Source organism: Xyrauchen texanus, chromosome 1 (assembly GCF_025860055.1).
Source record: "Xyrauchen texanus isolate HMW12.3.18 chromosome 1, RBS_HiC_50CHRs, whole genome shotgun sequence".
Taxonomy (NCBI): Eukaryota; Metazoa; Chordata; class Actinopteri; order Cypriniformes; family Catostomidae; genus Xyrauchen; species Xyrauchen texanus.
In genome coordinates, this window is record NC_068276.1 from 60,538,253 (window position 1) to 60,555,254 (window position 17,002).

Sequence of the window (17,002 nt, forward strand, 5' to 3'; positions counted from 1 at the left end):
AGAACGCTTCTAATAATGCACGCTCGATTTTGATGCATTGTTGTTTACAAACGTGTCAAACCAAAATGTTCGTAACATAATGCAAGTATGTGTTGCATTCTCAGTGTTCCTTCAAGGGGTGCAATAGAGTGCAACAGTGCCCGTCCACTTTTTCAGCCTTCTTGGTTCCGAAAGTATTTTTTTCAAAAATAATTCCACATGGATTTCATAAATTACTTCATAGAAAACAAACCAAACCGACCAGCTCTGAGGTGAATCGCAACATTACAAACTTGGATTTGTATCAAACAGTACTTGTAAATCAGACAAGACGACAAAGCTACAAGACTGTGTACCAAATGTCCTTCATGAGGGCACGAACTGCAATCCCATGAAGCATTGCGAATGATGAATTCAAATTGAAAATGGTGGAAAAATATTTAAAATAGTTGATAATATATACATTGTATTTTATTGCTAAATATTCAGATATAGAGGTCGTTTGAGAGACTTCATTGGGTCATGGAAGGGGATGGTTGCCTCAAATCTCTGATTGGTGGGACTTTTCTTAGCAAATGGGTAGTGTAGTTCTTAACCAGGGATTCTGCTAATACTGTAATATTACAGACTGAAACAGAAGCAGATGCCATTGATTAACATCTTTGGAGCTCACGGTAGGTCTTATAGACTAAATAATCATTTCCCCTATAGAGAAAAAGACTGTTGCGCTCATCATCGTAAACTTCGTCTTCATCTACGGTCAGTTTTCTCTTTTAAATGGACTGATGTCCTGGCGGAGCGGCAGTATGAAAATATTCTTGAGATGAGAAACTGAGCTAAAACTTGTTACATTTTTGACGTTTATTGCCGGTGAGGGTGCAACGGGTTTAACTGCTCCGCGGGGTAAAAGGCTCCATTGATTTTATTTTCTCCTCAAACACGAAATAGCAACAAAAGCTACCACAGGACTTTCCTGCTTGTCACATAGACGCAGGAATGATTTTTGAACAGGGGGTGATGCCGACGGGGTGGGCCCTTGTGAAAACATTAGCTCCCGAATAAATAGCACATAAAGATTATTTATGTTCAATTGCTAGCTAGTATGAGCATTATCATTTTAGAAGTTAGGATGTTAATTGTTTTAGGAACTGTAACTCATCACAGCATAGGATAGCTTTCAAATAGCATTCTTTAATGCATTCAGTATTTTGGTCGCACTTAACAAGGTGTGCCGCAATGCAGACGGGGTGACCCCCTACCTCCCGCGGCTATAGATCCTTGAGATCTTTGCGTGTGGTGTCTAACGGTTGATTTTGAGTCAATTTGATCTAATTTATTATATTTTTTCACATTTATTTTGCGGCAAAATACTTACCATTTTCAGTTTTGTTTAAGGTGATTAAATCAAACATTTTTCAATAACTGTCCCATAAGTGACAGGATAGTATTTGGGGTAAAAAGCCCCCCTGTTGCAGGGGCTAACGGATCGCTTTAAACACATAGTTTTTCTTAAGTGGGGCAGAAAGATTTGGGCTCATATTGACTCATCCAATCATAATAGAGATGAGATTGTTTAAAGAATATTTGAGATGTAATAAAATGCCAAATGTGTTGGAAATTAACAGGAAATTGTTAATTTTTCTGAAGTGCTTATTTCGAGGAAGTGTTAATTATTAATACATGATCTCACTTTAAACCCCATAGGAGCCTTTTTACTCCATATGTGGAGTGCCTTTAGCCCCGTTGTACCCTACTTGTGGTTTAATGACACAGATGTAACTCTATCACCCCATTGAGTACTGAAGTTTGTTACTGGCAGAATAACACAACAATGCACACTATGAATGTTCAACAAGACTATGTGCTTGCAATGCGTTTCACGAGCATTCACGGCTTTGTTTGCGTGCTTGTGTAGAGTACGTTTCTGGGATTAAGCTCCTGTTGAAGTAAGTAGATGGCAAAGTAATTTAACACCAGTTAGTGTTAATGCAATAAAGATGACATCAATACCAGCAATTAATGATAGATATTAAAAGAAGCATACTTTTGGGATACGTGGTGATGCTCTGGACTTCAGCCTCCATGTTTGGTCAAAAAGCCTCTTTAAAAGTGGGTGTCTATGACATCTCAGGAGGGGTGTGGTCCTCCAAAATCCAATGCAAACTCACTTTCAGGTCTGGCTCCTTTCTGATATTAAACGGACACTTTTAACCATCCAGTCGTTTCCTGTTATGTTTCACTGTAATCCGTCACATTATGGAGTGAAAATGGGTTTTAAATGCAGTTATATGTTGACTTGAACCTCGGCCGTTCTCTCCTTCTTCAGGTACAAGAACAATGTCAGAATTGATCCCATGGGCAACCCAGGGAAGTATAAAGTGGTCAGCAGTTATAATGTCCACTCACTGGAGATTAACAGGTGACCACACACAAACACTCAACGATGATCTGCAGTGTGTGTGTGTGTGTGTGTGTGTGTGTGGTACACACAGTACAATGTGAGACGTTGTCTTTAATTACAGGTGTGACTTTGATGACACTGCACAGTATCGTGTGTCGGCCATGAACAGCAAGGGCGAGATCTCGGCTTTAGCTTCTGTTGTCGTCAAAAGTAAGTCTGAAAATGTTCCTTAAAAATCACTGTAAACACACACTAAATATGGCCTGGTTACCTAAACTTTCACCAATTTACAAGTGGGGTTAAATCTATTAAAATTACATTAAATTATCACTATAAAAAAATTAAATATAATAAAAAAAAAAGAGTTTGATTTTAAGGCATATTCCTGGCTACTTGTTGCTGTACTTTCACACTAGTTTTTACATTAGTTGTGCAATTTATTATCATTGAATCACAACTGTATTCTGTATATTGAAATTAGGCGACTGCAGAATCACAATCATTATCTATGTCTGTATTACAGTACTCTATTGTATATTTACAAATGAACTGTAATAGAGTGATGGATGCAGGACTATGCTGCCGCTTAGGTTCCCAAGCATGCAGTTTGACATGTACTGTATACTGATTTCATGTACTGTGTTTTTTGTGTTTATTTTTAATCTGAAATTGTGTTTAAACTGGTTTAAATAAAATGAAAGGAATTGTCTGGGTTTAATGCAAGTTATGCTCAATCAACAGCATTAGTGGCATAATATAGATGGCCACAAATTGACTTGCCCCTCCTTGTCTTTAAAAAAGCACAAATCTGGGTTACAGTGAGACACTTACAATGGACGTGAATGGGACCAATTTTTTTAACGTTCAAATACTCACTTTATCAAAAGTTTAGCCACAAGACATAAACAATATCTGTGTAAACATGATTTTAGTGTGATAAAATCACTTACTAACCGCATCTGTGTAAAGTTACAGCCAATTATACAACTTCATTGCCATGACGATGTAATGTCAACAATCCTTAAAACCCTTAAAATAATACATGAGTTTTAACAGAAGAATTAATGTAAGTGCTTTTATAAAATTGTAAGCGTCACATTTCTGTGTTTAAACCCTCCAAAAATTGGCCCCATTGACTTCCATTGTAAGTGCCTCACTTGTAACCTGCATTTTTGCTTTATTTTTAATAAAAGGAGGGACGAGTCAAAATAAATTTTTGTTTTGATCAACTTCATGCCACAAATGCTGTCGACTGAGCTTAACTTGTTTTGAGCCCGAAATATTCCTTTAATTAAAAGATAAATAAAGTCTTAATAAGTTTTAATCCACTAATCACCACAATGGTGACTGCAAACTAAAAAACTGTTATGCTACAATGCAGTGCAATATGGATGTTATTGTTGTTTTTACAGTCATTTGTAGTATTACCACAGAAAATGACCTTGCCTAGCACACATCTGAATGCGGTAGTTAATAACGGTAAAATTCTGGCAATGTTGTTACAGTGTACTCATTATGCAATAATCGTTAGCACTCTATAATAAGGTTACATTCTATAACATTAGTAAATGCATTAGGCATCATGAACTAACAATAAAAAATATATATTTTTAATTATTTATTAATCTTTGTTAATGTTAGTGAATAAAAATACAATTGTTCATTGTTAAGTAATTGTTAGTTCATTGTTAGTTCATTGTTAGTTCATTGTTAAGTAATTGTTAGTTCATTGTTAGGTCATTGTTAGTTCATTGTTAAGTCATTGTTAGTTCATTGTTAAGTCCTTGTTAGTTTATTGTTAAGTCCTTGTTAGTTCATTGTTAAGTCCTTGTTAGTTCATTGTTAGTTCATTGTTAAGTCATTGTTAGTTCATTGTTAAGTCATTGTTAGTTCATTGTTAGGTCATTGTTAGTTCATTGTTAGGTCATTGTTAGTTCATTGTTAGGTCATTGTTAGGTCAATGTTAGTTCATTGTTAGGTCATTGTTAGTTCATTGTTAGGTCATTGTTAGTTCATTGTTAAGTCATTGTTAGTTCATTGTTAGGTCATTGTTAGTTCATTGTTAGGTCATTGTTAGTTCATTGTTAGGTCATTGTTAGGTCAATGTTAGTTCATAGTGCATTAACAAATGTTAACAAACAACTTTTAATTTAAAAAATGTATTAATATATGTTGAAATTAACATTAATCAAGATAAATAAATACTGTTCTGTCAGCTCATGTTAAATAATGTTGTTAAATAATGTTCAGAAATGTAACCTTATTTTAAATTGTTACCGAATAATACATTTTCTGTAAACTAAATATAATCTGAAATATATAGTAATCTGCAATTGCTGTGTGTTTGTTGTTCATGCCCAAAAGGGGGTTCTAGTAGGGTGATCACCAAATTAGATTGTGCAACCTTAAAACTCAGTCATGGGCCCCTGGGCACTGGCCCCATTAGCCCGGTCGGTAATCCGTCCCTGGGTACAATAACATATTTGACTTGAATAAAACCCACTTAATTTAGCTGTTACCATAAAAAGTACATTTATCCGGTTACCTGACAAATATTACAGTGTAGATATATTGATTGAAAATACTCAAGAATTCCTGTTTCTCTGTTTAATTGCTTTTTGAGTCATTTCCGGCTTTGTCTTTTATTTGATACAAAACTCAGGATTCAAAGGAGAATTCGATGAGTCTCTACCATCTCCCAGTCTCCGTAAGTATTTCTGTATGAAGCCGTGCGCATGAGGCTGAAGTTATTAATGCTGCTCTTTAATGGCTGTTTTGTCTCCAATTCGCTGTGCGCAGAAAGCAGAAAGTTCGGCTTTGAAGGTAACCAGAGTGAAAGTCTTCATTTGGTGTTCTTGTGGTGTTTTAGTCCAGTCTGGTTGCTCTGTTCATCTGAAGTGCATGATCATCTCTTCTCAATGTTTTACATTTCCATCTTTGTTTACCTGATGAGCTTATTTGAAGACTGAGCTCAGATAAGCTTTAAACATCAGTAGCACAGAGGATAAATAAGATGCTCTGGAATAGCATGTAAGTTGGGAAACGTATATAATATCATAAGGGCTGTCAATCAAATAAAAGTTTGAATTGAATTAATTACACGATGTGCCATGCTACACTCAATTCTGGATGGCTTTAATGAGAAATGACTCTCTGGTTCAATTAAGCTTTACTCACTCTTTGTTTGTACATTTGACTTAAGCAATGTAGCACTGAATTAAGCCAAGCTTTTAAAAGTGTACTAGAAACTCCCTGCATTTCAACAAACTGTACCACATGATACACAGAAGCCTTCAGCAGAGAACCTTAATGCATGCTATGTAGTCTTTTAGACAACATCGTCTTCTTTAATGGCGAAAGAAGTAAGATTCAGAGCTGCTCATGCAGACTTCAACACTTGGTGCACAAAACACCATGACAGTAACAATCAACAGATAATTTTTTTGAACATTAATAGGTAATTTTGAGTAGAAAATGAGCTTCAAACTTCATAAAATACGAAATTGCCAAACATAACAATGTAATCAAGAATAAAAACGGTGTAAAATCAACTTGCAAACAATGAAAACATGCTAAATAAAAATCTAAATTTGGCTAATTCACACTATCAAGTGAAATCGTCAGGATTCGAACGACTTTTCTAAATTTGGCTAATTCACACTATCAAGGCGAAATCGTCAGGGTTCGAACGACTTTTCTAAATTTGGCTAATTCACACTATCAAGGCGAAATCGTCAGGGTTCGAACGACTTTTCTAAATTTGGCTAATTCACACTGTCAAGGCGAAATCGTCAGGGTTCGAACGACTTTTCTAAATTTGGCTAATTCACACTATCAAGTGAAATCGCCAGGATTCGTACGACTTTTCTAAATTTGGCTAATTCACACCATCAAGGTGAAATCGTCAGGATTCGAACGACTTTTCTAAATTTGGCTAATTCACACTATCAAGGCGAAATCGTCAGGGTTCGAACGACTTTTCTAAATTTGGCTAATTCACACTGTCAAGGCGAAATCGTCAGGGTTCGAACGACTTTTCTAAATTTGGCTAATTCACACTATCAAGGCGAAATCGTCAGGATTCGAACGACTTTTCTAAATTTGGCTAATTCACACTATCAAGGCGAAATCGTCAGGATTCGAACGACTTTTCTAAATTTGGCTAATTCACACTATCAAGGTGAAATCGTCAGGATTCGAACGACTTTTCTAAATTTGGCTAATTCACACTATCAAGGTGAAATCGTCAGGATTCGAACGACTTTTCTAAATTTGGCTAATTCACACTATCAAGGTGAAATCGTCAGGATTCGAACGACTTTTCTAAATTTGGCTAATTCACACTATCAAGGTGAAATCGTCAGGATTCGAACGACTTTTCTAAATTTGGCTAATTCACACTATCAAGGCTGAAATCGTCAGGATTCGAACGACTTTTCTAAATTCGTCTAATTCACACTATCAAGGCGAAATCGTCAGGATTCGAACGACTTTTCTAAATTTGGCTAATTCACACTATCAAGGTGAAATCGTCAGGATACGAACGACTTTTCTAAATTCGTCTAATTCACACCATCAAGGCGAAATCGTCAGGATTCGAATGACTTTTCTAAATTCGTCTAATTCACACTATCAAGGTGAAATCGTCAGGATTCGAACGACTTTTCTAAATTCGGCTAATTCACACTATCAAGGTGACATCGTCAGGATTCGAACGACTTTTCTAAATTTGGCTAATTCACACTATCAAGGTGAAATCGTCAGGATTCGAACGACTTTTCTAAATTTGGCTAATTCACGCTATCAAGGTGAAATCGTCAGGATTCGAACGACTTTTCTAAATTTGGCTAATTCACGCTATCAAGGTGAAATCGTCAGGATTCGAACGACTTTTCTAAATTTGGCTAATTCACGCTATCAAGGTGAAATCGTCAGGATTCGATGCGACTTTTCTAAATTTGGCTAATTCACACTATCAAGGTGAAATCGTCAGGATTCGAGCGACTTTTCTAAATTTGGCTAATTCACACTATCAAGGTGAAATCGTCAGGATTCGAACGACTTTTCTAAATTTGGCTAATTCACGCTATCAAGGTGAAATCGTCAGGATTCGAACGACTTTTCTAAATTTGGCTAATTCACACTATCAAGGTGAAATCGTCAGGATTCGAACGACTTTTCTAAATTTGGCTAATTCACACTATCAAGGTGAAATCGTCAGGATTCGTACGACTTTTCTAAATTCGGCTAATTCACACTATCAAGGCGAAATCGTCAGGATTCGAACGACTTTTCTAAATTCGTCTAATTCACACTATCAAGGCGAAATCGTCAGGATTCGAACGACTTTTCTAAATTCGTCTAATTCACACTATCAAGGTGAAATCGTCAGGATTCGAACGACTTTTCTAAATTCGGCTAATTCACACTATCAAGGTGAAATCGTCAGGATTCGAACGACTTTTCTAAATTCGTCTAATTCACACTATCAAGGCGCAATCGTCAGGATTCGAACGACTTTTCTAAATTCGGCTAATTCACACTATCAAGGCGCAATCGTCAGGATTCGAACGACTTTTCTAAATTTGGCTAATTCACACTATCAAGGCGCAATCGTCAGGATTCGAACGACTTTTCTAAATTTGGCTAATTCACACTATCAAGGTGCAATCGTCAGGATTCGAACGACTTTTCTAAATTTGGCTAATTCACACTATCAAGGTGAAATCGTCAGGATTCGAACGACTTTTCTAAATTTGGCTAATTTACACTATCAAGGTGAAATAGTCAGGATTCGAACGACTTTTCTAAATTTGGCTAATTCACACTATCATGGTGAAATAGTCAGGATTCGAATGACTTTTCTAAATTTGGCTAATTCACACTATCAAGGTGAAATCGTCAGGATTTGTACGACTTTTCTAAATTTGGCTAATTCACACACTCAAGGTTAAATCGTCAGGATTCGAACGACTTTTCTAAATTTGACTAATTTACACTATCAATGTGAAATCGTCAGGATTCGTCCGACTTTTCTAAATTTGACTAATTTACACTATCAATGTGAAATCGTCAGGATTCGAACGACTTTTCTAAATTTGACTAATTTACACTATCAATGTGAAATCGTCAGGATTTGTACGACTTTTCTAAATTTGGTTCATGATTAATTGCATAAATTATTTAATTCATAAAAGTGTTATTTTTCATTAATCACACTAAATTAACATATTAAATTGACAGCCCTAAATATACTATAATAAATAGGATTGAAATATTACGTACATATTTTTTAGGAATGCAGACCAAACTGAATTTCACTTCATTTAAATCTCTTTCATCATTCACATTCATGAACAGCATTACAATAATGTCAACATTGGGTCACTTGATATTGTCTCAGATTTGGATAAGAGAAGATTCTTGGTTAAATAGAACTTTAAACTCTATTGAAAGCATTTGTGACAGCGTATGTTTTTGCTTTAATGCACATATAATAATACCAATAAATAGAAATGTAAAGACATCTCACTATGGAGCCAGAATGATCTCAAAATGAATATATTTACAAAATACAATTCAGAAATGCACAGCACAGTTCACATTCACAGCAGAATGAGTTTCAGTCTAAAATGTTTAGTAAAAAATATGTACATAGGTTGACATTATCATAATGCCGAGCAGTTTGTGCAGGTGTTTGTCTATGAAAAGATGATTTTATTGTTATGCATTGACAAATCATTGTTGTCATCAGGACATAATATACCTTATTTCTCAATTATTATACATGTATATTTGTATTTGTCTGCATGGAGGTGTGACATCTCTGTTTTCTTCTCTTTGCTTGTCTCAATATTCTTGTTTCAAATGTCCTTCTATATACCCTTAACCTCCACTCTTGTTTATTGGTTAATATCTACTGTACTGAACGTCATTGTCCATTTAATGATGTCAGTTTTGCTTCTTTATATATGATACATACAGTATGTGAAACAGTTTCTTACCCTTGTGTATCAGTGGCTCTCAATTGGTTTTGCTTCAGGATTAAGATTTTACATTGGACATCAAATGGCGACCCAAAACTGCACCAAAATTTGTTATAGTTAAAAAAACAGAGTCTGATTGGACAATCATGCACAATTATATGCTTAGTTGCATTTTATAGTGCAACCCATTTTTGGACCTGTCACGATCCACTAGTTGAGAACCACTGTTGTAGCATCATTGGAAATGGGGCGGCTGTGGCTCAGGTTGTAGAGCGGGTCGGCCACTAATCGCAGGGTTGGTGGTTCGATTCCCGGCCCACATGACTCCACATGCCGAAGTGTCCTTGGGCAAGACACTGAACCCCAAGTTGCTCCCAATGGCAGGCTAGCACCTTACATGGTAGCTCAGCTGTCATTGGTGTGTGAGTGTGTGTGTGAATGGGACACAGTGTAAAGTGCTTTGGTAACTGCTAAGGTTAAAAAAGGTGCTATATAAGTAAAGAGCATTTACCTTTATGTTTCATTATGGTTTATGTGTGGGTATGAAACCATTGCTTCTTGCTCAAGGTGAGTTTCTGGGCCAGTCTTGCCCGTGAACGTGTGAAATGCAGTTGTGTAACAGAAATGTGAATGTGTGTGTGTGTGTGCTGCAGCTCCATGTCTGGATTACGGTGTGAAGTTCGAAACACACATTGTGGAGAAGTTTGGTGTGTCTTTTGGCCGTGAGGGAGAGACGTTGAGTTTGGGCTGCTCTGTCATCATCTACCCTTCGCTGCAACGCTTCCAACCTGAGATTGAGTGGTACAGAGATGGTAAGTTTTGCACTAAAACAAAGGTTTTAAACTTCTAATACTTCACGGCGCATCTTCGGTATGTCTGACATCAACATTCAGTAACACGCTAGCATAAAATATATGCAGTCATAAAATCTTAGAGCACCTCTTGGAAATATCCGATCACAAGTGTTCACAGAAGACAGATTGAGCATTATAATACCAGATGTACACGGCAATCTGAACACTTGTGTTTAGCTCACTTAAGACGGATGTTAATATTAGGAGTAAACAAGGCCTGTGGGGTGCTCTGGCAAGCTGCTTTGGGGCAACATCGCCCAGGCTTTCTAGAATTCATGTGTTCACGTCTAACAGATTGATCTCTATGCTAAATAAAGGCTTTCATTTTGGATTATTTTATATTCACAATGTTAATGTTTACTGTTGCAGAATGGCAGTGGAGGATTATACTTTTAGGGGCCAACTTTTGGCATATGAGCATATTCTTTTTATAATAATTTTTACTATGGATTCATTGGTATCGAAATGTTGGCCGATATTTGGCCAATAAAAATGGCAAATTACTGATATTATAATATGCTGGTTTATATTATACTTCCACTGTCAAATCCATACTTGGCAAGAATTGCGGAAAAAAAGAAAAACAAAAGCTCTGATAATTTCTACTTGCAATATCAGCCCGATAATCAGACAATGGATATATATATATATATATTATTATTATTTTTTTCTTTTATTATTATTGCAATATTTGCCAAAACAGATGTATTTTTTAATTCATGTATGCCTCTGCAAATTTTGGGATATTGCTTTAAAAATGCTGAATGGAAACAAGATGCAAATAAAATCTCAAAATGGGCATTCAAAAATATTTATGGTCACTTGAGGTGGATAAATGTTTTATTCGATAACAATACATTTGCATAAAATATGATTGAAACACATTTACCGAAAAGATGCACATCAAGAAAGTAATGTTACTTTGGCTCAACAAGACATCTGAATTCATAATTATCTGAGAATATAATCAATATCATCACAAAACATCTTAAATGTTGCTTTGGTTATTTGGAAATGCCGGAGCTAAAGCCTGTCTATCAAGTGACGTCTGCTTTTAATTCCCAGCAGTTTTAGAAATAAACTTTAATATTTTGTTGCAATATTTACCCCCTGGATTTGATTCTTGTGAGAATTTATTTATTTGCACTTATGGGGGCGTTTTTTTTCTCCCCCTATTCATTTAAAACCTAAACATAAATCAAATACTTTATAAAGAATTTATTATAACTTATACTAAGAATTTAATTGAAATCAATTTATATTTGATGCCATTATATGTAACTAGGTCTATAATAGAAGATTAAGAACCAAATATATATATCAAATGCTGCAAATAAAAAACATTTTTTGGCCCCACATTTAGAATTTTGGGGGGAATTTCAATGTCGTTTTGCCCCGAGACATCCCTAAACTTCTGACCCATCCTCCCAGAACTGTCTTGAGACATAAGGCACCTGAACACTAGCAGACATCAAGTTCATCAAAGAGTTTTGAGTTAGAGTTTGCACGCTGTAAATCCCAAGTAGTTAATTAATTTTAATCAAAGAACCGTTGTGGCTTCAACATCCATTTTCATTCCCATTTTGCACCCATTGCCCCAGAAGTGACAGTTTTGTTCTCTCAAACACATGGGAAGGAAATCCTACTTTATTTGCAATTTCTGGCGATTTTCCGATTTTGCACGTAAATAAAATTAATTACTTGTATGGGAACAAGAACAATGTATCATGCATCTCAACATTTTTACTTCTTGCAAGTGAGTGTGTCTACATCATTATACAGTATATTTATTTATACTTTATCTGTACTTTTCTACCCAACATGGTTTAGTATTTCTACCTAGTTATGTGCATGGATGGGTTTTTGTGTGTCAGATAAACTATTGCTGCCTTCAAAATGGGTCCAGACGCATTGGAGCGGCGACAGAGCCACGCTCACTCTCACACACCTCAACAAGGAGGACGAGGGGCTGTACACACTCCGCGTCATCACCAAGTCTGGCTTTGAGACACACTCCGCTTATGTCTTTGTCAGAGGTGAGGACTTAAACAATCTTCATATGAACTATATTATTATATATTGTGATAAGATATAATCAAAAAAAGGGTTTACACGTCTGACCCATCCAGTCAAAAATTAGCATGAATACCAAAGGGAGGTGCCATTGTTCAATACCATAGGAGGGTTAAAGTGAACATAAGAAAGTGTTTTCAACCCATTTTACTTCCATAATGTGACGTATTTCCAAGTGAACTGGGTAAATGTTCGAGTTTATCCACTGGAAAATGATTGGATTATTAAAAGTGTCTATATGTAACAAGTGGTTGGAGGGGAGGGTGGGTATGAAAAAGAAGAGCTTGTTGACATCAGCCCAAATGTCTTAGTTACTGTTGTAACCTCTATTCCCTTATGGAGGGAATGAGACGTTGTGTTGATGTAGTGACACTAGGGGTTGCTAAACACCTCTGATCTTTGAGAAAAGGCCAATGGGAATTGGCGAGTGGAATTTGCATGCACTCCCTCGGACATACGGGAATAAAAGGAGCTGGCTCGCAACCACTCATTCAGGTTTTGCGCTTAGGAGCCGAGACAGGGTCCCAGAAATTTCAGCAGGTAGTACAGTGTTGTGGCAAGAGTGACACAATGTCTCATTCCCTCAATCAGGAAATGGAGGTTACAACAGTAACCAAGACTTTCCCTATCTGTCACTCACTCAACGTTGTCGTTGTAGTGACACCAGGGGTCGCTATACGAAATTCCACAACAAGCTGAACTGTGTTACACTGACTACCAGTGCAGGTGCAAGCAAGGCACTGCGTGCCTAATAGCAGGTGCACTCGGTCTGCACGTAGCCTCCTCCAACGTCCCACAAAACGTTGCATAGTTTCGGGGGGGTTGTGACGTATCTACTATGGGAACAGGCCTCACCAGCTGCACGTGGAAGAGTCGCCATGATAGGTCCTAACTGGAGGGGAGGAGTTCTACAAACATGGCGGAGGCAAAGGGTGCTCTGCCCAAGGGAGACGCAGATCTACTGACAGGGGGTTACCAGCACATGTGGAGCACCTACCTCAGTACAGTGCATACTAGCACACTTACTGGGCCCGGCTATGAATTTCTCCGCCACATTTGCCAGTGAAAGGGCTAGGGAGAAAGGACATCCAGGGTCCACCATCTCATGAACTCGCATGGGGAAAAAGCACACATCTTACCCTCACGGAGGGGAAAGACACTGTACGCAAGCGGTACACCCGGCCAGCAGCCCCGAATACTTACCTGCTCAACCCAGAGATTATAAAATCTCACAAAGGTATTGGGAGTTGCCCAGCCCGCTGCCCTGCAGATGTCTGCGAGATAGGCACCATTGTCTAGTACCCAAGAGGACGCCACACTCCTCGTGGAGTGTGCTCGCAATCCCAAAGGGGCGGGCATGCCCTGGGCCTGGTATGCTAACGTGATGGCATCCACGATCCAGTGAGCAAGCCTCTTGGAGACAGCATTCCCTTTCCGTTATCCGCCAAAGCAGACAAAGAGCTGCTCAGAGCAGCTAAAGCTCTGCGTGCTATCCAAGTAGATTCGCAAAGCACGCACCAGACACAGCAACGATAAGGCTGGGTCTGCCTCCTCCTGGGGCAGCACTTGCAGGCTCACCACCTGATCCATAAAAGGGGTCTTGGGAACCTTTGGCACATAGCCTGGTCATGGTGTCAAGACCATGTTGGAGTACTCCAGGCCTGCAGATTCCAAACCCTCTTTATGGACATGAGCACAGTCAAGAGGGCAGCCTTCAATGAGACCGCCTTTAGCTCACCTAACTCTAGGGGCTCAAACAGGGCTCTCCGTAGGCCTAGGAGGACCATGGAGAGACCTGACAAGGGAAAGAGGCGTGGCCTAGAAGTATTCCGCCTCCTGCACACGGCACCCCAGCCTAGCTTGGAGGTGTCTGTCGTAACCATAAAGTGCATGGGAACTTGCTGTAAGGGGACCCCTGCCCACAGAAATGCAAGGTCTGTCCAAGGGCTGAAAATGTGGCGGAAAATCAGCGTGATGGCTAAACGATGTGTGCCGCGGAGCCATGCCCATCTCAGGACCTGAGTCGGGACCGCAATGTTGTGGCATGCAAATTCCACTCGCCAATTCCCATTAGTCTTTTCTAAAAGATCAGAGGTGCTTGTGGCTCCCAAGAGCGACCCCTAGTGTCACTACATTGACACAATGTCGATTGAGAGACAGATAGGGAAGGATAGTTGTTTCAGAGGCGGTTATACATTTTATAAGATATTGCAAGACATTTTTTTTTCCTTCTTTTGACTAACATGTACTGATGAACTGTGCACAATAAGAACCACAATAATTTGAGTTTGTGAAAACATGGAGTCCTTCACAATGGTATACAGTCTTGGTGTGGGGTTGTAAGTTAAGACCATTATGATATGACACAGATATGTGCACACAGACTGACACAATGGAAAAACTCATGGTAGGTTTTGAATTGTTATCTAACTGACCTTGGGCAAGTCACAGCAACCACATCAAGCACAAACTTTGCCTTAGATTTATTAGAAACATGTGGTGACATTGCAGAAATTAATTTTGCAATTTGATTTGATACTCTTATTGAGTAAGATTGTGAAATGCTCTTCTATTTTCCTTTAGAAGATTGAAACAGGAAGGTTTGTACTTTTTATTGTTTTATTTGAATATTTCACACATCTTTCATTTGTTTTTGTGAAAATGTTCTAAATGGATTCAGGATACTTAATCTGTGTAATTATTACAATAAAAAGAGCAATGGACAAACTCTCAATGGACAAACTCTCAATGGACAACTTGTAGTTGCATGTAACTCTTCTCAGCTCTTGTTTCAAACTAAATTTATCCCTGTCACTCCCAACTGTGTCATTCTGACATTCATGTCAAGTAGCTGTCGAGACTGCCAGGAAATACAAATGCCTTTTAAACCACTTTTAGTACTAAATACATTTCTAAACACAATATACAAATCGTCAATTCTTCCAAAGTTCATGCTGTACATTGTAATACACTTTAAAAATTTTAATTGCCTATAGATTTACATTCAAACTCTCCAAAATACTCTCAAATTTCTAAAGCATTTGACTTCATTTAGGTTATTATAATTCTGCTCTTTTACATTAGTTTGTATATTGATAATATTTTCAAAATTATTTGAAATGTAACTTTCATTTCAGTAAGTTTCTATTTTATTTCCTTAACAAAATGTACAAAATGTGCAAACAAAATTTTTGTTTGTTTATTTATTTATTTTAGTTATAGTAATTATACTACAAAACTGACTATTTTTTTATTTAAATTTTTTTAGTTAAATCATTGTTTTTAGCTTTAAGTTTTAATCTAAATGATTTTATTTCAGTTTGCATGTTTAATTATCATCTTGGTTTGAATTTTAGTGAATGATAATAATGAACTAATGTTAAATGTTTATTAGTTAATTCACTGTATTTTATATGCATGTGTGTGTTCTAGATGCTGATGCTGATGTTGCGGGCGCTCCATGTGCCCCGTTAGATGTGTATTGTCAGGAGGCCAATAAGGATTATGTCATTGTTACCTGGAAACAGCCGGCTGTGGATGGCGGAAGTGCCATCTTGGGCTACTTTGTTGACAGGTTACTACATCGGTTTTCAAACATCATAGAAAAACCTCTAAACCAGAGGTCTTCAACTCTGTTCCTGGGGACCCACAGCACTGCAAATAATGGATGTCACCCTTATTTAACACACCTGATTGAACTCATCAGTTTATTAGCAGATGCTCCATGAACTAAACTATGTTTGTCAGCTAAGGGAGAGTTACAAAATGTGCAGTGTTATGGGTCACCAGGAACAGAGTTGAAGACCTCTGCTCTTAACCATATAAATCTCCTAAAGACACCACTAAATGACTACAAAGTAAATAAAACATAAGCAGGCTCCAACTAAACACAACGATTCATTTCCCTGCTGGAATGTCCAGTTAAAACCAACTTTGGATGTTTTCTGGTTTTAAAAGTTTTATAGCTGATCAGACAAGGTCGACCTCAGCCACATCAACCATTTAGACCAGCTTGGACTAGTTTGGACCACCTAATGATTATAAATGACCAACTTGAACCAGCATAAAACCAGCTACTATAAGAAAACTCTTATTGCTGGATTCGCTAGCAGAAATGACTATAGTTTTATAAAGATAATATTGAACTTGTTCAAATGTCTATTTCAAGTTTAATTTAGTCCTTTCACAAATTAACTGGTTCTAGACTAACCTTTTTGACTGTTTTGCCAAGGCTCATCCAGAAACAATACTGATGTTTTGTAACAAAATGCATTTCTGGGTTCATTAGCTTTCCTTCTCTCTCGTCTGCAGGTGTGAAGTTGGCACTACACACTGGGCACAATGTAATGACACTCCGGTGAAGTTCGCACGATTCCCCGTGACTGGTCTTGTGGAAGGACGCAGCTACATGTTCCGTGTGCGTGCTGTGAATAAGGCTGGAATGAGCCGCCCGTCACGTGTATCGGAACCAGTTGCAGCGATGGACCCTGCAGACCGGGCAAGAAAAGGTAACCATGAGCAACAGAGTAAACAAAACAACAGAACAGAACAGAACAAAACAAAAAACAGAATAGAGCAGAACAAAACAAAACAAACAAACAAAACAGAACAAAACAAAGCAAAACAGAGCAGAGCAAACCAAAACAAAACTGAACAGAAGAAACCAGACCACACCAGACTAGACCAAAACAAAACGGAATGGAAGAGGA

At 37.7% G+C, this 17,002-nt stretch overlaps 1 protein-coding gene across 4 annotated transcripts in view; it reads left to right on the plus strand.

Annotated features, from left to right (window-relative positions):
- The window catches only part of LOC127638099 (M-protein, striated muscle-like), a 65,682-nt gene that overhangs the window by 12,645 nt on the left and 36,035 nt on the right, over positions 1–17,002 (plus strand). For 3 of the 4 annotated variants that reach the window (XM_052119577.1, XM_052119486.1, XM_052119650.1), the window contains exons 6-13: positions 2,306–2,398; positions 2,502–2,590; positions 5,043–5,087; positions 5,180–5,203; positions 10,020–10,178; positions 12,095–12,256; positions 15,726–15,867; positions 16,605–16,801. In XM_052119577.1, coding sequence (XP_051975537.1) covers positions 2,306–2,398; positions 2,502–2,590; positions 5,043–5,087; positions 5,180–5,203; positions 10,020–10,178; positions 12,095–12,256; positions 15,726–15,867; positions 16,605–16,801 — 911 coding nt within the window. The remainder of the gene's footprint in view (positions 1–2,305; positions 2,399–2,501; positions 2,591–5,042; positions 5,088–5,179; positions 5,204–10,019; positions 10,179–12,094; positions 12,257–15,725; positions 15,868–16,604; positions 16,802–17,002) is intronic. The other variant, XM_052119734.1, reaches the window with a different exon arrangement.